This window comes from Bufo bufo, chromosome 4 (genome assembly GCF_905171765.1).
Source record: "Bufo bufo chromosome 4, aBufBuf1.1, whole genome shotgun sequence".
Taxonomy (NCBI): Eukaryota; Metazoa; Chordata; class Amphibia; order Anura; family Bufonidae; genus Bufo; species Bufo bufo.
The window spans coordinates 525,497,560-525,520,357 of NC_053392.1; the positions used below are offsets into that span (position 1 = coordinate 525,497,560).

The 22,798-nt window shown below is 43.9% G+C and overlaps 1 protein-coding gene across 3 annotated transcripts in view; it reads right to left on the minus strand.

Annotated features, from left to right (window-relative positions):
* PSME4 (proteasome activator subunit 4) overlaps positions 1–22,798 on the minus strand; it is a 168,003-nt gene that overhangs the window by 117,684 nt on the left and 27,521 nt on the right. For all 3 annotated transcript variants that reach the window (XM_040429740.1, XM_040429738.1, XM_040429739.1), the window contains exons 2-3: positions 14,818–14,958; positions 11,514–11,630 (exon numbers count right to left, since the gene is read on the minus strand). In XM_040429740.1, coding sequence (XP_040285674.1) covers positions 11,514–11,630; positions 14,818–14,958 — 258 coding nt within the window. The remainder of the gene's footprint in view (positions 1–11,513; positions 11,631–14,817; positions 14,959–22,798) is intronic.

Genomic DNA, 22,798 nt, shown 5'->3' on the forward strand with positions numbered 1-22,798 from the left:
GGTCAGGACTGAAGGAAAGGTGGATGGCAGTAAATACAGGGAAGTCCTTCCCCGCCCAGCTTGACCGACAGGTCTCTCCGTATACATCAATAGGCAGAGATCTGTTAAGCTGGCGGGAGAAGCAGACAGGAAGCCGCCCAGATAACGCATTTCCATGTTCCTGGCCACAGTAAAACATCGCTGTTTGCAAACAGGGAGTTTCGCTATCTCAGGCTGCCTGTGGTTAGGCAGAAGGAAGCTTCTGGCAGGTTTTTTAAGTGATATTATTATAATATAAAACTACTAATAAAGTAATATTCACAGTTCACCCCTTCCTCCTGTTTGTTTTTTGGGCCTTAGTGACCAAGTAATTTTTTTTCTTCATTTTATTTTTTATCGTCTTGGGTTGCATATACTGATTAACTCTTTCTGGGAAGAAATAGAAAAAGAAAAATCAGAAATACCGCCCAAGCCTTTTTATGTTGTAAATTTTGTGGCATTCACTTTGCGGCACAAATAACATGATCATTTTACTCTATGGGTCAGTACGGCTACAGCAATACCAAATACAACTAGATTTTTTTTTACTGTTACACAATAAAAGAGAATTTTTTTTTTAAAATAATAATGTTTTTGCATTTCTGCATCCCAAGAGCAATAACTTTTTAAGTTTTCTTGTTTTCTTTCTACAGAGCTGTGCAAGGGCTTGATTTTTGCAGAACGACCTGTACGTCTCATTCGTTTCATTTTGTTATGTAATCCTTTTTGGTAGCAGAAACAATTTATTTTTGTTTTTAACAGCATTCATCGTGCAGGATAAATTATGTGTTAGGCTACTTTCACACTTGCGTTCAGAGCGGATCCGTCTGCTGTCTGCACAGACGGATCCGCTCCTATAATGCAAACGTTGGGATCCGTTCAGAACGGATCCGTCTGCATTATAGCTTAGAAAAAATTCTAAGTGTGAAAGTAGTTCAGACGGATCCGTCCAGACTTTACATTGAAAGTCAATGGGGGACGGATCCGTTTGAAGATTGAGCCATATTGTGTCATCTTCAAACGGATCCGTCCCCATTGACTTACATTGTAAGTCTGGACGGATCCGCTTGCCTCCGCACGGCCAGGCGGACACCCGAACGCTGCAAGCAGCGTTCGGGTGTCCTCCTGCTGAGCGGAGCGGAGGCTGAACGCTGCCAGACTGATGCATTCTGAGCGGATCCGCGTCCACTCAGAATGCATTAGGGCAGTACGGATGCGTTCGGGGCCGCTTGTGAGCCCCTTCAAACGGAACTCACAAGCGGAGCCCCGAACGCTAGTGTGAAAGTAGCCTTAATTGTATAGTTCATGTTCGTTTTTTTGACACAATAAAAGCACACAGAGCTATGGGGACTGAATATTGCGGATGTGCTAGCGGCGATCTAGCAGCCCATGTCCTCAGCTCTATACCCAAAATCCAGGTGACAGGTTCCCTTTAAATATGAAAAAAATGCAAGAAGAAAATCGTTGAAATGATATATTCATGGAGGAGACATAAGCCACTCTTCTGAATCGGCTTTACATTCCATAGGAAGAAGTCAAAACAGGAAAATAACACGGTTGTCCTCATCACAGATTATGTAAAAGGATCATACTACAAGCTGATGAACATCTCCCAATAAACACCCGGAATAAACATCTCCAGGACCGCTCAGCACATGAGGCAATAGCAGGTGTATATGGAAGTGTAACCGGTCACATGAGGTATATAGTAATCTATCAACACTGAAAAACAGACGGGAAGATTTATAGAGAGAAATTGTAGGTGTTTATTATCCAAGTAACATTTTGAGAAAATATTTGCAGGCATCTTTTACAGTCATCAAAACAAAACAACTCTATGGACACCTGGAAGTCACTGGCATCAATTCCAGCTCCCCAACACCACGTGTGATAGGCTTTTCAGACATGCAGAGGGGAGAAGCCATTTATCTCAAGGGGAATCAAAATAATCTTCTCTTGAAGTTCAGGGCATGACAAGATCTCTTATTTTGTGCGAAACCAACAGATCATTATTAAACGGTCACTAACTTTTCACACAACTTTGTATACATCAAATGGTACAAGTGACTATAAGAAAGTTTGTAATATATCTTATCAGAGAAAAATGCATTGTTCTAGAGTTATCAGCTGTTTCTTCACCTCCTCCCCACGTTTCTAAAATTACTTTGTTTCTGAAATTTATGAGAAATCTGTCTTGGTGCTCACTAAGGGTATGACGACACTGCGCAGTATTGAGTTACCGTACAGGCTGCAGCTGGCTTTTGTTAAACCAATAAGACTATACGGTTTAGTCTGTCTGCATTGTTAATGGCCACGTAGCATCTTCAATACAACACAGACATTAACAATGCAGATCAAGTAAACAATTAAGGTTTTCATTAGTTAACGAGAGCCAGTTGCAACCCATAGACACCAAAGAGACTGCTGCAGCTAAATAGTAAGTTTATATCTCAGATCAAGTGGTATATTCGCAGCCATACAGGTCAGTACTTCTCTGTAATGCTCTCCATGATCCTGTAGCTGCTTCTGAGCGAGTGTGGCAAAGTTGGGCCTAAAAACTGCAGATCCTCAAAACAGATACCGGCCGTGTGCCCACGGCATTAAGGGGCAGACCCATTGACTTCAATGGGTCCTTGGTCCACATGTTTCTGCGAAGTATAGAACATGTCCTATCGTTTGTGGCGCAGCCACACAGATGCAGAAGAACAAGAAAGGGCTTCACACTTATGGTTGAATAAATGCACCCTTAGGAAGCAGATTCTGCGTGCAGTAGATGGGAGTTAGTTTCCACCCACCAGATAAGGGAGAACTGCAAACTAAATATCTAAAATTGCTAAAATAAAATACCAGATACAAGTCATATAACGACCTAAAAATAGTTACTCTAATGCAAAGTATGTTGAAAGGTTGGGTATGCTTTATGTTCTAAAGAGCAGGCTCAAAAATGACCAAATGTGGAGGCACAACATAAAGTGGGCTCTGCATTAAAGGGGTTGTGCAGTGATTTATATTGATGACCTATGGTCAGAATAGGTCACAATATCTAATCAGCGGGGATCAGACACCCACGCCAAATCAGTTGTTTGACGAGGAGGCGGTGCTCCATGCGAGCACTACTTCCTGTTCATTACAATGACCGTCATCTCGGAACCGCAGTGTAATGACAAGTACTTGCTCCAGGAAGAGCCGCTTGCATGGAGCACGGCCTCCTCGTCAAACAACTGATTGGCATGGGTGTCTGATCCCCGCCGATCAGATATTGATGACCTATCCTGAGGATAGGACATCAATATAAATCTCTGCACAAGCCCTTTAAGTCAAATGGAGTGCAACTCTAAAGCTCTGTTCTCAAGATAGGACCTGCGCCTATGGGATAATTATGGCATATCCTGTAGATATGTCATAACTATCCAGATGGGAATAAAGCTTGAATCACTGTATAAATAAAATGTTCTGCAACGTTCTGATATACCGTTTCAATTCTTCACCATTTGTTTGCGGTCAGTGAATGAGAACATTCTTCTCGACATGTAGCTGCATGATAATTGCAGTCACAGGGGTTGCACAACCAGAAGGAAAGGGTCAGACTATTAAGTGAGTGATGCACATCCCATGGCTCGGACCTGGTCCCTCACTCACTTCTCCATGTGGCTACAAATATGCTATGGTGCATAGAAGGTCTTGATGCTACGCAGCATCAGGGTGTTGTGTGCTGCATTAGATCTTTCAGCAGCAGAGACCATGTATGCTGGGGTGCACAGACAAAACCACATGGAGGAGCTGGGAAGGGCCACATTATGGGAGAGATTTATCAGCCCGGCGTTTCACGCTGGTCTATGATATCCCTTGAACTGAGGAAGAATATGCCCAAGTTATGACGGGTGCATTCTCCGGCAGTCCGTGCGCCTAAACTGAAATCCACAGCAGCTCCGAGAAAATAGCAAGTCTTAAATATCTGAAGGACTAGTGGCCACAGTGGAATTTTCAGGAATATATAAATTTTTTATAATATATACTGACATGAAAAAATTAAAAAGAATCATTCTAAAAAATATATATACGTCTAAGGCTACTTTCACACTCGCGTTTGGTGCGGATCCGTCTTGTATGCAAACGCTTAATGCAAACGCTTGTATCCGTTCATAACGGATCCATTTAAATTATTCATAAAAATAAAAAAAAAGTCTACTTCAAAACAGATCCGTCTTGACTTACATTGAAAGTCAATGGGGGACGGATCGGTTTTCAATTGCACCATATTGTGTCAGTGAAAAACGGATCCGTCTCCATTGACTTACATTGTAAGTCAGGACGGATCCGTGTGGCTCCGCATAGTCAGACAGTCACCAAAACGCTGCAAGCTGCGTTTTAGTAACAGTCTAAAAAACGCAATGGAGACCAAACGCAGCCGAATTGATGCATTCTAAACGGATCCTTATCCATTCGGAATGCATTTGGGCTGAACTGATCCGTTTTGGGCCGCTTGTGAGAGCCCTGAAACGGATCTCACAAGCGGACCCAGAAACGCCAATGTGAAAGTAGCCTAACAAAAAACATGATTTATTGATTTTCTGATGAGACATTCCCTTTAAATGAAATAAACTTTTTTGCCATTAAGGACATTGACATCAGATGAACTTAAGTTGTGTGAAAGCACGGTGACCATTGTGACAGTCCAAAAATTCTTTAACATGTCATAGTGGCATGTCAACAGTTTGGGTTATTGGAGTTCAGCAGCTTCTCTGCACTTGGATCCCTACTGATCAAAACATTTGACTTATCACCATGACATGTTAAACATTTTGGCCAGCTAGACTTTAAATACCATTCGTGTCTGAAGACTGACCCATCTGGTTCATGGTGCCTGAACTACAGTCAGCATGATCTGTAGACAACGAGCCATGTTTTAGGGCTGAATTACATTTAGCGATCAGGCAGGCGATTGTTGGGAGGAAAGCGTTCCCTCCCGACAATCGCCTGCTCGTTAGTGGAGGAGACCGCAGGTGTTACAAGCAGCGATCTCCTCCACTGTATGGGAAGGAGCGATTGTTATGCCATCGCTTGTCCCCATGCTGACTAGTGGTTTGCCGGCAGCAGATAGTGATTACACAGCATGATCTGCCGCCGGCAAAGTGTGCTTAAAAAAATCTGGATTGCCCAATGAACAAGCGTTTGCCAGATTACTACGAAAACTCATTGCTGATGATCTGGCCGACAATCAGCCAGTGTAATACTGGTTTTACTCTGAAATGCGTTAGCATTTCTGAATAAACACAGTTCAAAGATGAACCAGGTACAGGGATGACTGACAGGGAGAAGAGGAGGAGGCCGGGGAGAAGCTACACAGCAGACTTCTCCCTGTGCCTCGCTCATTTCTAAAGCTATGTTTTCACTATCAGGAGGGAGCATGTTGAGATTTCAAACTGCCCAGTGGTTTGGGCAGTATAGTGGCTCATGCACACGACCGTATGTATTTTGCGGTCTGCAAAAATACGGATGACGTCTGTGTGCATTCTGTATTTTGCGGAACGGAACAGCTGTCCCCTAATAGAACAGTCCTATCCTTGTCCGTAATGTGGACAATAATAGGACATGTTCTATTTTTGGGGGGAACGGAAATACGGACATACGGAAACTGAATGCACACAGAGTAACTTTTTTTTTTTTTTTTTGCAGACCCATTGAAATGAATGGCTCCGCATACTGTCCGCAAAAAGAAAAAAAAAAAAGAAAAAGACACGGAAAGAAAATACATTCGTGTGCATGAGCCGTAAACCTGATGACCGGTTCCCTATAAAAATGTATTCACTTCAAAGGCTGACCCATAAGCAACTGCAAGGCGTCCTCACTACACGTTATGTTATATATAGCTGGCCGCAGAAAATAACTGACAGGTTCTGCTGTAAATAGCACTGCAGGTAAGGCTAGCCATGAATATTCATACTCATACGTAAGGAAATTACATTTATAGTCTCTCAGTACAATCAGACAATCGGCTGCTCGTTCAGTGAATGAGACCTCTGTATTTACATGCAGCTATAGCGATCCCTCTCCATCATACAGATTCATGGTTTCTGAGCAGCAGATCACTGTTCAGACCACACAATCTGCTGCCCAGAAGCCACAATCGGTGGTGGTGCCTGCATGAACTACGGGATCACCCGATGAATGAATTTCACTCGTTCATCAGCGGCACATTTACATGGGCAGATTGTTGGGACCGACCATTCCCAGGAACGTCAAAGGTAGAAACTCGGTCCTGGCTCCGCTGCTACGGGACACTTGAATCACGTAATATGGAAAACAACCAGCAGCGATTTTTCAAAAGTTTTTTTCATTCTTCAAAAAATGCGTCCTGTTTGTATGTTTTTTGAATTATGAAATAAAAACCTTTGAAGAATCTAAGAAATGCTGCCGGGAGTTTTCCATATTACGTTCCCAGGGACGGTCCTTCCCAATAATCTGGACGATTATTGGCTTGTGTGAATGCAGTTTAAGTCCTGTAAGCTTCAACGTGGGGACTCCATGGATTGGACTTGTTTTTCCAGCACATCGAACAGATGGCTCAATCAGATTCAGATCTGGAGAGTTTGGAGGCCAAGTCAACACCGTGAAGGGTGTGTCATGATCCTCAAAGCATCATGAACAGCATGCAGCAACAAGAAGCCACTACCATTAGGGATACCACTGTCAGGAAGGGATTTGTTTTGTCTATAGAATGTTTAGATACGTGTCAAAGTAACATCCAAGTGAATGCGAAGACCCAAGGTTTTCTAGCAGAACATTGCTTGGGGCATCATACTGCCTTTGCTGGCTTGCTTTCTTCCCAAAATCCACCCTGGAGCCATGCCTGTCCCAGTAAGAGACACACTTACACCCTGGCTGTCCATATGATGTCAAACTACATGTGATTCATCAGGTCAAGCCATCTTCTTCCATTGCTCCAAAGTCTAGACTGATTATTCGAATGCCATTGTAGGGGCTTTAGTGGTAGACAGAGGTCAGCTCTGTTGTGTGCCTACAGACCGGCTTAAGATTTGCCAAAATATGCCATAATTGTCTGTAGTTCTCACCCACCCATCTGAAGAATAGGGTTCCTGAAACCCCATATCGACTGGTGCCACAGTGAAAGGAGAGGTGGCCGCGCACTCCACTCACTTCTATGGGAGTTCTTAGAACAACCAAGCTCACTTGCTCAGCTGCTCGTAGAACTCCTATAGAAGTGAATGGAGCGAGTCGTGCATCTGCGATGATCGTTGACCGTGGCTGTGGATGAGAATGGAGTAAATGGACAAGCTGTGGTTCCAGTCAGAACGGGGATTCAGGAAACCCCATTCTGGAGATAGTTCTGGGTCGCAGAGGTGGGACCTGCATCTAATCAGACATTTATGGTAGATATGGGTCAGTAATGAGAATACCCCTTTAAATTAACAATGTAACAAAAGATAATTCTAACCAAAATATTTCTCAACAGGATGTAACACTCCCTAAATTTCCCAGGCCAAAAATTGGATTTGAGCTACTTATTACAAAAAAAAAAATCACAGTCATATTCTAATACATTATTTACAGTATATGCGTTTGCGCAAAACTGGGTAAGACAGAAGAGTGTTCCCATTCAATGACAGCAAACATGTAACTTGAAAACGGTGGACAACTTATATTTGATAGCTAAACAGAGATCGTGTTTATTAAAAGTGCTTTTCCACAGTTTGACAGCTGCATATGCAAATGAACACGTGACATCACAGCATTCCATGACATCACAATGACCACCAGACACTATTGGGGCTGCTCATTTCTTTGCAGGAGGGCAACCTGCATGGTCAGAGGCTGCAGCAGTTATATACATATGGAGGTTCTAGAGGTTCTCCAGTTCTCTTTATGCTCTCAGAAAACATGGGTGGCCGATCTGATATTGAGGACCTATCCTGAGGATAGGTCATCAATATTTATTATCAGATAACTCCTTTAATAACTCTTTTCACATTGCTTCCACAGCATCCAATAAGTGAAGAGATTTTAGGCTGGAAGGCAGTTAAAGTGTTTTCCCCAGTTTAAAAGACAGCAGATTGGCTGCTGGATATGCAAATGAGCATATGCCATCACAACATGTTTATGCATAGAAGGACTGTAGTATTCTTCACTAAATGCAAAAAACACCTGTATTTTTCACTTTATAAGAGACACTGGACTATAAGACGCACACCCAGATTGAGACAACAGAAAATTAGAAAAAAAGATTTCTAGGTCCTCTTTGAAGGGAATGTGGTTACTCATGTTTTACTTTAGTGAAGGGGTCAATGTCAGTAACTTTAGGGTGTAGTATGGGGGGAAACAGTTTTGGTCAGCTCCTGTTACCCTTTCTGTGTGTCATCTGCTGACTAGTGTAACAACCAGCAATGGTGCATGTGGTCACCTCATTAAAAGTACCTATCCAAATAAATGTGTCTCCTGTCATTGCTCTGTTGTGTCCTGCTAGATTATTTGAAATAATCTGTCAGCAAAACACACACAGTTCTGGTGCACACATATCTCTGCTATACACACATATAGCTCTGCCACACCCGCACAGCACTGCTACACACACTTACTCACATTTCCCTGCACTAGTGCCATCTGTATAGTTCTTCAGTTCTGGCTCCTCCCATTGATTACATCATCATCTAAGGTCCTTAAAGGGGGTTGTCTAATCATGGACAATGGGGGCATATCGCTAGGATATGCCCCCATTGCCTTATAGGTGCGGGTCCCACCTATATCAAAAACGTAGCCCCACAAGTGAAGGAGGGCGCACTGCGCATGCGCAGCCGCCCTCCATTAAATTTCTATGGGGCCGGAGAAAATAGCCGAGGGCTGGCTCGGCTATTTCCATCGGCCCCATAGAAATGAATAAGAGCGGGGGCCGCACATGCACGATACGATCCCATTCACTTCTATGGGGAGCGGTCTTAGTGGTGGCCGGACTGGAGTCCTCCAGCCACCACCTTGCGGGGCTCTGTTCTCGATATAGGTGCGGGTTCCAGCGGTGGGACCCGCACCTATAAAGACAATGGGGGCATATCCTAACAATATGCCCCCATTGTGTATGATGAGACAACCCCTTTAAGCTTTACTTGGAGTTTTTATTTCCTTTCAGTACAGTGTAGGACCTTCCTCCCCATGCGCTCGCCTGCTGCCGTTGATCATACAGATCGGGGTCGACAGGGAGAGAGAGGTGAGTGCAGATGCACAGCTCTCTCACTGATCTGGCAAAGTGCTGTATGTTCACTCTGCCAGATCATTAAGGAAGCAGCCAGGGGGTCTGGCCATGCTGGATTTTCCTGACTGCCACTTATAAGATGCAGGCACTAAGTAAGATTTTTTTCTTGCTAAAAAGTGCGTCTTAGGGTCCATTCACACGTCCGTTTTTTCTTTCCTGATCTGTTCCGTTTTTTCTGGAACAGATCTGGACCAGATCTGGACCCATTCATTTTCAATGGGTCCTGGAAAAAAACGGACAGCACAATGTGTGCTGTCCGTTTCCGTTGTTCCGTTCCGCATGTCCGTTTAAATATAAAACATGTCCTATTCTTTTCCTGAAAAATCAGATCCTGGTACAATACAAAGTCAATGGATCCGCAAAAAACGGAAGACATACGGATGTCATTCCGTATGTCATCCGTTTTATACGGAATCCGTTCCTGGAAATTACATTTTAATTTATTTTATTTTTTTTCAAAGAAATCCAAACAACTTTATTTGCTTATTGAAATTTATACATGTTTCCGTTTTTTGCGGATCCGCAAAAAACGGATGACATACGGAAACATTTTCAGGAACAACGGATCCGCAAAAAACGGACAGAAAATCGGATTATAGAAAAATACTGACGTGTGAATGTAGCCTTATACAGTGAAAATTACGGTAATCCTTTATTCACCAAACATGGCAATATTTTGACTCCTGTTAGACAGAAAGCTTGGTAAAGACTCTGCCATGTTCAGTGAATAACGGATTATTTTGCATTGAATAAAAAGTGCTGTGGTCCTTATATGCATATTCATGACGTGGGTCTGGAGCCAAGATCTGAAAGGCGGGATTACACGCTCTGATCTAACAGCCGATTGTTGGGAAGTAAGTATTCCCGACAGTCAGCTGCTCGCTCGGTGGAGGAGACCTCTGTCCTCATACAACTGCATTGTTTCTGGGCAGCAAAACGCTGTTTAGACGGCACCATCTGCTGCCCAGAAGCAATTTATGTGCCTGCACAAACGAAAGGATCACTCGATAAATGAGCGTTTCACTAGTTCATCAAGTGGTCGGCAGCACATTTAGAGGACTAGATTTTCAGGAAAGAGAGTTCACAGTTACGTTTGTTCCCAATAACCTGCCCGAATATCGTAAATCCACCTTAATACCGTGTGCACAGACTGAGGTAAAGATCATTATAGTCATAGTGGTGGATGTTACCATTGTGCTGCTGATATTTGGCTTATGACATCACAGCATTCCATGACATCACAACGATAGCCCATGTACAAGAACACCAAGCACTATTGGGACTGATCCTTCCTTTGCAGGAGGGCGACCTGTATGGTCAGAAGCTACAGAATGTATGTACAGAAGTTCTTAATTTTCCTCTAAGTTCACAGGTCACGCTGGGGGATATAGGCAGACAACAAATAATGTTTAAGAAGCCAATTTCAGAGTCAAAAGGGGTTGCCAGATTCAGGGGGTCAGCCCCTGGATCTGAATACTTTTGGGGGTGCCAGATTCAGGGGGTCAGCCCCTGGATCTGAATACTTTTGTAATTGCATGTAATGTAAAATTTAGTATTGCCGCTGAGCTATTCAATTAAATGTACCTGTATAGTGCCACCTGCTGTTCGTTGTTTTTATTTATTTCTCCGTCCACCTCACTGAGGTGGTCACACAAATCGTCAACTGCCACAAGCCATATCTGCCGTCACAAGCTGTGGCAGTTACAGTAGGAAAGAGCCATAGCAGAAAGGACATGCCCCCTGAACTGCTAGCTTTAAATAAATCTAGAGGAACTGAAGAAACAAATGGGAAGATCTCTGGATCTATGTGAGGTACAGCGCTGGTTGTAGCTTTGTTCGAGATGGTCATGTACTACATGATGTCTGATTTTCATTTTTTTTACATCAATAATAGCATAATCCCTTTAAAAACAAATTGCAAAAATAAAAACGAATGGCAGTTACGCTTTAATGTATTTAAAACGTGTGATATTTTATATAAACTAAACAAGTACACTTAAGGGAAAAATGGCTTCTTCAAGAAGCCACATGGGTGTGGTAGAGAAATTGCAGCGTTCAAGCCGAGGTAAGGTCATTGCCCAACAATTAGTAATCACATTCACTGCTACGACCTCCGCAGCGGGTATTTATTCCATCCTATCATAGGAAACAAGGTAACCGCAGGCTACTCGTTCATTTTAAGAACAGCGCAGGACATTCAGAACAAGAACCAAAGGCAAACTGATTTACTTACTTGGGAAACCAATTAAGTCCAAGGTGTTCTGTTTTCGAGTACAGTATTCTCTCCAGCATGTCATACAAAGGTCTCCAGGGTAACTGCAAGTCGTCTCGAGAAAGGAGCTCTTTCTTCCTGCAATCAGTCAAGGAAAACCATGTTTAATCATGAACCATGTGGATATTCCACACAGCATATCTGTGCCCTTTATAAGTAAAAAATATCAATGTAACATTATAAACAAAAAAATACTGTGTAGGGTGAACTAATGTCCTACACATGATCTTCTAGGCCTCTTTCACACAAGGCAGTTTTGCTGCAGTTTTTTTTTTCCTGGCCATACAGAACTGACAGCTATCTCAGTCCTCCCATACATACACGTGACAGGCTTGACGGAGCGTACATATGTAGTATAACAAATAGACTCATCGTGCCACGGCTTATCTCCACGCTCACAAAAGCATCGGGCAATTAAATCTAACGTGCCCAATCCTTATGTTCCCCGACATCAGTTGTCTGGGGAGAGTCATGTCCATACAGATTGAAACCTGCCAAAAATCTACGGCTACATCTGATGTGTATGGCCAGCTTTACATATACTTATTGGGTATAACTGTCTTCTATATACCTTAAAAGGGGCTATTTCCCAAACCAGCACCTAGATCTGAATACTTTTGTAATTGCAGGTAATTAAACACTTTGTGTAGCCAGTGAGCTATAAAATAAAATGTATCTGTATAGCGCCACCTGCTGTTTGTTTCATTTCCTTATTCTTTATCCATCTCACTGAGCTGGTCGCACATGCTCAGTTTAAATCTTCAACTGACACCAGCCATATGTTCTGTTGGAAGCTGTAACAGTTACAGGGAGAGAGCTGCAGCAGAAAGGACACATCCCCTGAGCTGCCAGGCTGAAGAGAATCTCTCAGAACAATTGGAGCAGTGAATGTGGAGATCTCTGGATCCATGTGAGGCACAGGGCTGGTTCTGGCTTTGTTAGAATGGAATTGTCATACACTATATGATGTCAGATTAATTTTTTTTACATCAACCATGGCACGACCCCTTTAATGGCTGCATTCACACTTCAATGTGGGGAATATACTTATCACAAATATTTATTTTCTCTTGTACTTTTAATGTATCCATATGGGGCCTCAATTTTGCAGTGTAGAGCAAGCTTTGTTAATGCGTACGCAATACGTTCACCCACTTATATCTGTGTATTGCTCATACGATGTGTTTGTTATCATCCTACCTAACTTATTCCATCTGTAACGCGTCACTATGGATCTATATACTGTATTAAAGGCTACTTTCACACCTGTGACGTGAATTTTCCGAATCAGGCACCGACGCAAGCAACCATTAAGTCTGGCGGAGATTCGGCTGCATTCCGGCAAAAATGCTAGATCAGTCTAAGTAGCCTAAATAGGCTGTCTAGTAATTAGTTGCATGCGCTGCCTATACTTTGGAGGTACCTTCAGGATACTATTATGTGGTCCTTGAGTGCACTGCGCATGCGCATACTTTCATTTTGATCGCAGCTTCCTTCCTGATCATGGGCAGTGGGGGTTCTTCCAGACTCTGAAGCTGCCACATGTGTGACTATCTGCAAGTCTCACACCTACGTTTAATCGAGCAATTACTATGGCTATGTAGTGGGCTTTTTGTCACTGGCAACACCACCCCTGATGAAGCTGTTTAACTTATTGCGGCGATACTCATTGGGTCCAGCCTCGTTGCATCAAAGAGGCTGTAAGGTACATTTCTTATTATTATATACAATTTGATGCACTGGCACTTTATTGTTGCTTGTTCATTTGATGTCACCCTATATATTAAGTTTATTTTATCTATTTATGAATCTATATGTATAACAGCAGCTGCGGTGCGCTGCTGTTCCCCTGCTTACCGCTGCGATCCCAGGGCTCAGTGTTCAGCGGTGATCTGCGGCCAGTGCTTCCCATTCACCGCAGCAATCCTGGGCTCTGTCTGTGTGGGTGCTGTTGTTTCCTCTCAGCCCTGGCCACAGCATGCTTGTTTTGTGCAGCACTTCCTTAAGGGCCGACGCGCGTCACTTCCTGGGCTTTATGGGTTAGGTCATGTGACCTCGCTGACCAAACCTAGCCCACCTGCGCATATATAAGTGGCTCAGCCCCCTACCCAGATGCTTCAGCGTCAAGGTCCTTGTGTCCTACTAAGGTTCCTGACTCATATTTGTATTCCTGGACTCTGCTACCTGTTAGATCCCTATCTGCTTGCCTTGACTTTACCACTGCCGACCTGGATTGCCTGACCTGTACCTGTGCTGACTGCCCTGACCTTTTACCTGTCTGACTACGCCTCTGTCTCATACTTTGGTCCTCCACCTCTGGTACCCATCTCAGGTACCTACTGGTCCGCCTGGACAAGCTGCCTCATGTGCCTATCCTCCTCAAGAGGTAGCGACTTTGTGTTCCCCTCAGGAAAATCTATCACCATCAGGGGTATTGTGAATATCCAGGGGTTCACTTAGACAATGCCCTTAGAGGAGGTAGGACACGTGGCACAGTGGGTTCACACCCGCTGGTTCGTGACAATATGCATATGTTTTGGGATTTTTTTGCTGTTTTTTTTTCCTACCTTATGTGGATTCTGTTCTTTAAGGCTTCATTCACATCACCGTTCAGCCTTTCCGTTCTCCTGCTCCGTTATAGGAGCAGGAGAATGGAAGGGACGGATTCGGCACATAACTGAGCGGAACGGAGCCTACAGACCCCATAGCCTATAATTGGGTCTGTTAGGGTTCCGCTCAGAGGAAGATTTTTGAAGCGGAGACAAAAGTCCTGCGGGCACAACTTTTGTCTCCGCTGCAAAATCTTCCTCTGAACGGAAACCTAACGGACCGCATTATAGTCTATTTGCCAAATCCGTCTTTTCCGTTCTCCTGCTCCTATAACGGCACAGGAGAATGGAAAGGCTGAACGGTGATGTGAACGAAGCCTAAGAAATATTTCTGATTTGCCTGGTTTATTGATATACTCAACCTCTTTTTTAGGATTTATTGTGCTTTGAGGGGAGGTTCTCACACAGACAATCCTTTGAGACCTTCATGTCCTAGTGTGGTGTTTCTTAATTGGCCAACAAAGCTTTACTATACATATTTTTTTTACTATATGGTGTGCATCAGTTTTTGGCATGAACTTTTGTATATCATTGATTATTTTTTCATGCAGATAGAACTCACATGTTTTGTTATTTGGTGGTGCCCATCTTATGTTTCATATATGTTTCTCGTTACAACATGAACATTGAAATCTATTAATTATCTTTAAACTTACTTCAAAAGGCTAATTAACAAGCGTGCAAAACCTTGCATCATGCTGATCTCCAGTTTGGGAATAGTCACCAACTCATACAACAGCTTCACGAAGAGCACATGGTCTTCTTTGCTAAATTTTCTGCCATAGAGCCGTATATACCTGGAGAGTAAAGAAAAGAAAACCATTAGATTTACTTTCACAAGATTTCCATCACACAGCTCAGATAAATAACAGGGAAAATGGGGATTTATAATGCACTGCCAGGTCAGCTCAAGCTAAACCATTAATGCCTTGCTGTAATCCAGATTATAGATCCACAGTAAAAATATGTATAGGACATTTACCATTTAAATAGCTGGAAGCACTGCATAGCAATGAATCGAAATACACACCACGAAAAAAGGGAATGGGAGCAGAGCTGTAGTAACCAGACATTCACGGGAATGGAAGCAGAGCTGTAGTAACCGGACATTCACGGGAATGGGAGCAGAGCTGTAGTAACCGGACATTCACGGGAATGGGAGCAGAGCTGTAGTAACCGGACATTCACGGGAATGGGAGCAGAGCTGTAGTAACCGGACATTCACGGGAATGGGAGCAGAGCTGTAGTAACCGGACATTCACGGGAATGGGAGCAGAGCTGTAGTAACCGGACATTCACGGGAATGGGAGCAGAGCTGTAGTAACCGGACATTCACGGGAATGGGAGCAGAGCTGTAGTAACCGGACATTCACGGGAATGGGAGCAGAGCTGTAGTAACCGGACATTCACGGGAATGGGAGCAGAGCTGTAGTAACCGGACATTCACGGGAATGGGAGCAGAGCTGTAGTAACCGGACATTCACGGGAATGGAAGCAGAGCTGTAGTAACCGGACATTCACTAGAATGGGAGCAGAGCTGTAGTAACCGGACATTCACGGGAATGGGAGCAGAGCTGTAGTAACCGGACATTCACTAGAATGGGAGCAGAGCTGTAGTAACCGGACATTCACTGGAATGGGAGCAGAGCTGTAGTAACCGGACATTCACTAGAATGGGAGCAGAGCTGCAGTAACCGGACATTCACTAGAATGGGAGCAGAGCTGCAGTAACCGGACATTCACGGGAATGGGAGCAGAGCTGTAGTAACCGGACATTCACGGGAATGGGAGCAGAGCTGCAGTACAGCTCCATGACCACTCCACTACACAATAGATAGAGCCGTCTGCGTCTGACTCCACTGTTATGTCTCCGAGGTTGCTGTAAACAGCTGACTGGTGGGGGTATTAGACCAATCTGATATATCAGCGACCTGTCCTAAGGATGGATCAATATATAAAACATTACAGCTTGTTGAACATTTTGTTCATTCCACGCACACATCCCCTTATTCTGTCTTACACAAAAGCAGCATAACACCCAATTTTCTTATGCATGGGATTAGAAGCCCAAGTGATATAAAGCTCTAGTGTATTGTTATAAAAAAACACTTCTCTCCCCTTGTTATAGAGAACGGTGTGGGTCTCCGCATTCAGACCCCACTGATGACAAATTTTGATATGCCTCTATAACATATCAAATGTTATGTGAAAAGTTAGTAATACTTAGCTCTGACATTTACATAAGCAGTGATACCAATGATTCTTATTTCATTTGTTTATTTTTTACAGGTTTTCAACCTAAAATTATTTTTACATTAAATTTACTTACGTGTCTCAAAATGCTGATAGGCAGGGATGCCAGGAGTAAAAAAATAAATAAAAAAAAACACCAAGAAATTAAAAAAATTATCCAGACACTGACGATCTATCCTGAGAATAGGCCATCAATATCAAAATCCACTTTTTACGAGGGTCTAGGCTGCCATAGTAACCGAATGGAACTCAGAAAGAGCGCCCTCTCTCTGTCTAAGCTCTTAGATGCCAAAGTCACTATTAAATGTGGTAACCGAATGCTGGTGATTGTGGCCGGGTGTCAGCTGTATTACGCAGCCAGCACCTGCTACTATGGAGTGGGTTCAGATCATAAGCTCACTCCACACACCCCTCCAGCACCATGGACATACAGTTACTCCCAGGTGCAAGAAGAGGTTAAGAGACATGGTCTTGTCAAATCAGAAGTGCGCTGGATTAAAAGGTGCCAATTTTAACAAGACTGAATGAAATGGCAGCCTTAGGCCGCCTTCACACACTGCAGATTTGGTTGCAGAAATTTCAGGAACACTCATCTGAACGGAGCAGTTTTCAGATGCAGAAATTCCTGCAACAAAATTTGCCACGTGTGAAGATATCCTTAATAAATTCCCATCATAGTTTCCAAGGTAATGATTATCATGGAAGTCCCTTTTACTCCCCTGCAGGAAGTCTGCAAGTTGCCCGTGCGCTGTAGGCTAATGAGACATCCAGTCCTGCTGTGCTGTTTGTTAGCGCTTAAAGGAAATGTGTCAAATTTTTTTCCCCTGCCAATTAAAACCAGATAGCGACGCACATCCTTTTCTTCTAATCTGTTTTTATTTTCTGATTGCAGAATTCTTTTTACTATTTTCTGAACATGACTATGGGGCGGCCATCTTGCCTGAGCAGTTCTTAACATCATTTAGAAAGCATTAAGAAAATTGCTTTACAGCAGCCACATGGACCATAGACACAATAGTCATGAGAAGACCTCATTGACTTCTAGAGTTTTCTAGGCATGCTCTGTGACCTGTGCAGTGGTCATTGTACAAGTAAAGAATAGATAAGATTTGACAAATCACATATTGTGAATGGTGGATCCTGTCTTATCTATACACATAGGTGATACCATTAAATGCAGGATTAGAATGACAGATAAGCAGGTAACTGCAGTAAAGTGGAAAATTTAAAAAATTCTTTAAAAATGTTAAACATAAAAATGTGATTGAAAAATAGGTTGTTATTTTCTGATAACACATTCCCACTGCCCCCAGGAATGGTCATTAATGAGTATTACACTCACCGGTAATCTGGTTTCCTTAAAGTCTCCATGACCCCACATCCTGAGACAGACTTCCTCTGATAGGACAGGAAAAACACAGAGGTTTAAATCCCACCCCTCCCTTCCATCACCAGTGTATTTTCAACGTAACCAGGATAAAAGAGATAATAAGCAAGTTAGATTTAAGAAAACAAAAAGATTATCAATCTGCGTACTAAATAAGGACACTGCTGTTGAATTGTCCGAATAAATTAGAACATGACGGTCTTTCGATAAATGTGATGTCTTCTTCAGAGCTTCCCATATTGCTTGTAGTTCTCTTAAATTTGAGGATTGCCGTCTTATGAGGTGTGGCAATTTGCCCTGGTAGGTTTCCTGTTGAACCACAGCCCCCCAACCCTGAAGACTGGCGTCCGTCGTGATTACGAGGTGTCGTTCCTGGTTCCAGTATACTCCCTTCTTTAGGTTGCTGTCTATGAGCCACCAGTTTAGAGAGTTTTTTACATTTCATCCTAGAAAAATCTGTTTGTCTAGGGTCACTCGTGACCTGTTCCACCTGGATAGAATGAGTTTCTGAAGGGGTCTAAAATGAAACTGAGCCCAAGCTACCGCCGGGATACATGAGGAGAAACCTCCTAGAATCTTTATTCCTGTCCTGATAAGAGAATTCAAAAAGAAGAGATTCTGCTCTGATTTTGCAGATTTCCCCATTTTGAGAGATAGAAGGAATGATTTCTCAGAAACGGAATCCAAAGATATCCCTAGAAACGTTTTCTGGCTGCTTGGTGATAGGTTTGATTTCTCCCAATTGATGATCCACCCTAACGATTGGAGGTGGTTTAGAACCATCTGTAAATGGTTGTCTAATAGATTTTTGTTGTCCGCTATCACTAAAAGATCATCCAGATACGGGAAGACACTGATTGTTTCTTGTCTCAGTGCTGCTACCACTTCCGCCTTGATCTTGGTAAAGATTCTTGGCTCTGAGAAAATTCCGAAAGGGAGACATACAAATTTATAATGTTAAATGTGAACTTTCGTCTGGACTGCAAATCTTAGTAATTTCCTCAATGTTTTGTGTATCGGGATATGGTAATAAGCATCCCTCAAATCGATTGAGGCCATTACCGCTCTTCTTTTTATTAATTTTACTGCTGATCTTAAAGTTTCCATCTTGAACTTCTGATATGTAACATGCTTGTTTAAGGGTTTTAGATTTATTATAATTCAGGATTTCCCACTTTTAATTTTTTTTATTAAGAATAGGCAAGAGTAGTGGCCCTCTCCTAGCTGATTTTTCGGGACAGGTTCTATTGCTCCTAATTTTAGTAAATCTTCTATACCGATTTTTTAAGGTACCTTGCTGAGAGGGAGTTAGAGTGGTAATAAACTTTTCTGGACGGGAAGATTCTAACTATATATCTCTTATGATGTTTAGGATCCACGAATTTGATGTTACTTGCTCTCAAGTGCTTAAAAAAAAAAAAAAAGGAGCTGAGTCTTTCCCCTACTTGTATGGAGTCATTGTTTCGGATTAGAGAAGGCGGTTTCCCCTCTGTTAAGCCTCATTCACACATCAGTGTTTGGTCAGTGATTTCAATCAGTGATTTTCAGCCAAAACCAGGTGCGGCTCTAAACACACAACAGGAGCAGATCTTTCCCTTATATCTTATGTCTGTGGAGGCTCCAATCCTGGTTTTGGCTCACAATCACTGATGGAAATCACTGACCAAAACACTTGTGTGTGAAGGAGGCATTAGGGGTGTAAAGGAAATTTCTTCCCCTACCCCCCTTTGCATAACTCCACCTCCCCGTTTTTCCCCTCATCTTTCTTTTATTCCGATTGGTACCGACGGCCCCAAAAATTATTTTAGATTTATTTCTCTCTTCTGGAAACCCTTTCTTCCTATCGGTGGCGTTTTCTAAGATCTTGTCTAGATCTGGCCCAAAAACGTATTGGCTGTGAAATGGAAGAGAAATTAGCTTGTTTTTGGATGTAATATCCCCTGCCCATGCCTTGAGCCATAGAACAAGTCTGGCTGTGTTAGATAAAACTGCTGTGCGTGCTGAAAGTTTTACGGATTCAGCCGCAGCATCTGCTAAGAAACTAGTTGCCATTTTTAGTAACGGAATGCTCCCCATAATCTGATCTCTCTGCGTTTTATTGAATAGATGAATCTCCAATTGATCTAGCCACAGATTAAGGGTTCTAGCTTCACAAGTAGAAGCCACCCCTGGCTTACGAAGAGCTGCAGTAGCCCCCCAGGTCTTTCTTAGTAGGATCTCTGCTTTCCTATACATGGCGGCTTTAAGGCTACTTTCACACTGGCGTTTTAAATTCTGTTTGTGAGATCCGTTTCAGGGATCTCACAAACGGATCAGTTCAGCCCCAATGCATTCTGAATGGATAAGGATCCGTTCAGAATGCATCAGTTTGGCGCCGTTCCGCCTCCATTCCGCTCTGGATGCGGACACCAACACGCTGCTTGCAGCGTGTTGGTGTCCGCCTGGCGATGCAGAGCCAAACTGATCCGTCCTGACTTACAATGCAAGTCAATGGGAGCGGATCCGTTTTCACTGACACAATATGGTGCTATTGAAAAACGGATCCGTCCCCCATTGTCTTCCAATGCAAGTCAGGATGGATCCGTTTGGACTTTGTTCTTCATAATGCAAACGGATCCGTTCTGAACGGATACAATCGTTTGCATTATAGGTGCAGATCCGTCTGTCCAGATACCAGACGGATCCACACCTAACGCAGGTGTGAAAGTAGCCTAAGTTGCGCTGAATCTTCAAATGGCAGGGCAGTATGTTTTGCTACCTTTGGCACAGGTGCGTCCACTCTGGGAATGGATTCCCAATCGGCGCAATACTCATCGTTAAAAGGATAGCGCCTCTTGATACCCCTAGGAATAAAAGATCCTTTATCTGGCTTTTCCCACTCTGACTTGATTAACTTTTGAATATTATCTGGAACTGGGAATACAGATTTTCTTTTTTCCCCCAGCCCCCCAAATATCTCTTCCTGCACCGACTTAGGCTTTTTAGGCACCTCCATCTGTATTGTGGCTCTAATCGCTTTTATAAGCTCATCAATGTCATCCAGATTAAATAAGATACCTGTATATGCATTATCTTCATCAGAAGATGCATATGTTTTTTTATACGTATCAAAGTCCGAGCCTTTCAAAATATCAAAATCCGTGTCAGACACCGGCTTGCGACTATCACGGATGATTTGAGGAGAGTTTTTAGGGGGTGCTGAATCCAAGGAAGCTAGTGCGGATTAAACTTCTTTAACTAATGACCCGATACCTTCCAGGAAACTAGAGGATTCGGCTTTTACCACATTAGAAGTACATTCTTTACATAAGGGTTTAGCTCCTGTACATATTCCACATTTTCTTGTCTTTTTAGGAGCTGATGGAGAATACTTTTCTCCCTGAAAGAATAAGGGAGAGAAGGATCTTATGGTATATGGGTGCACCCCATGTGCCTGATACCAGGTTACTCACAACTCCTGGATTTGTTGTAGGCTCGGCTCCAGAGCCCGGTGTGATGGGGGCACTCATCTGTAAACGCTCCCGTCCGCCAGCAGACACTGTACTGCTCTCCTCCTGCAGAAAAGATTACGCTGTCTGGACTCCATTGAGCAGGTCCTACAGCCTTTTATCTTTCCTGCAGGTCCTGCGGCGCCGAGATGACGCCATGACGTCCGGCTCCGCCCCCAGCGTCTGACGTCACGCGCCGGCCGGAGCGCATCACAGTGTAGCTCCGGCCTCCATGTTACTTCCCCTCTGAATGTAATCCACCTGGACAGCTGCAGGGGGATCTTCACATGGGACAGCAACCGTCTGCACCCGTGCACAGGCACCAAGAAGAGGAGGGAGAGCCGCACTCCGGATCCGACCTTGGCCTGCATCTTCACAGGTGGGCCCAAAACACTGATGGAGGGGAGGGGTGGGATTTAAACCTCTGTGTTTTTCCTGTCCTATCAGAGTAAAGCCTCATTCACACGTCAGTGATTACCATCAGTGATTGTGAGCCAAAACCAGGACTGGAGCCTCCACAGACAAGGTATAAAGGGAAAGATCTGTACCTGCTTTGTGTTTAGATCTACACCTGGTTTTGGCTCAAAATTAGGGGTGCACCGAAATTTCGGCAGCCGAAAATGCACCTAATCCACTTCGGCCGATATTGTTACATATCGGCCGAAAATATGGGGTGTGGGATTTGTCACCCACCATCTGCGGGCGGGCGCCGGGCGGGCGGTTTACTTTGTCACTGCATCTTTATTTTACCTTACAATCGTGAGGCTCCAGTAACTAACAACTCTGCAGGCAGAGCGGAGGCCGGCGTAACGTCACTTACTCACGTGACGCGCCTGCTCCGCCTCCTTCATTCATAAAGTGGGCGGAGCAGGTGCGTCACGTGAGTAAGTGACGTTACGCCGCCCTCCGCTCTGCCTGCAGAGTTGTTAGTTACTGGAGCCTCACGATTGTAAGGTAAAATAAAGATGCTGTGAGCAGCAGGGCCGGGGCTGTTATGGGTAGGGGGATCGGTCTATGGAACTGCTATGGGGAGGGGGGATCTGTGCACTGCTATGGGGAGGGGGGATCTGTGCACTGCTATGGGGAGGGGGGATCTGTGCACTGTTATGGGGAAAGGGATCTGTGCACTGTTATGGGGAAAGGGATCTGTGCACTGTTATGCCCATAACAGTGCACAGATCCCCCTCTCCATAACAGCGCCACCCACAGATCCCCCTCTCCATAACAGCGCCACCCACAGATTACCCTCTCCATAACAGCGCCACCCACAGATCCCCCTCTCCATAACAGCGCCACCCACAGATCCCCCTCTCCATAACAGCGCCACCCACAGATCCCCCTCTCCATAACAGCGCCACCCACAGATCCCCCTCTCCATAACAGCGCCACCCACAGATCCCCCTCTCCATAACAGCGCCACCCACAGATCCCCCTCTCCATAACAGCGCCACCCACAGATCCCCCTCTCCATAACAGCGCCACCCACAGATCCCCCTCTCCATAACAGCG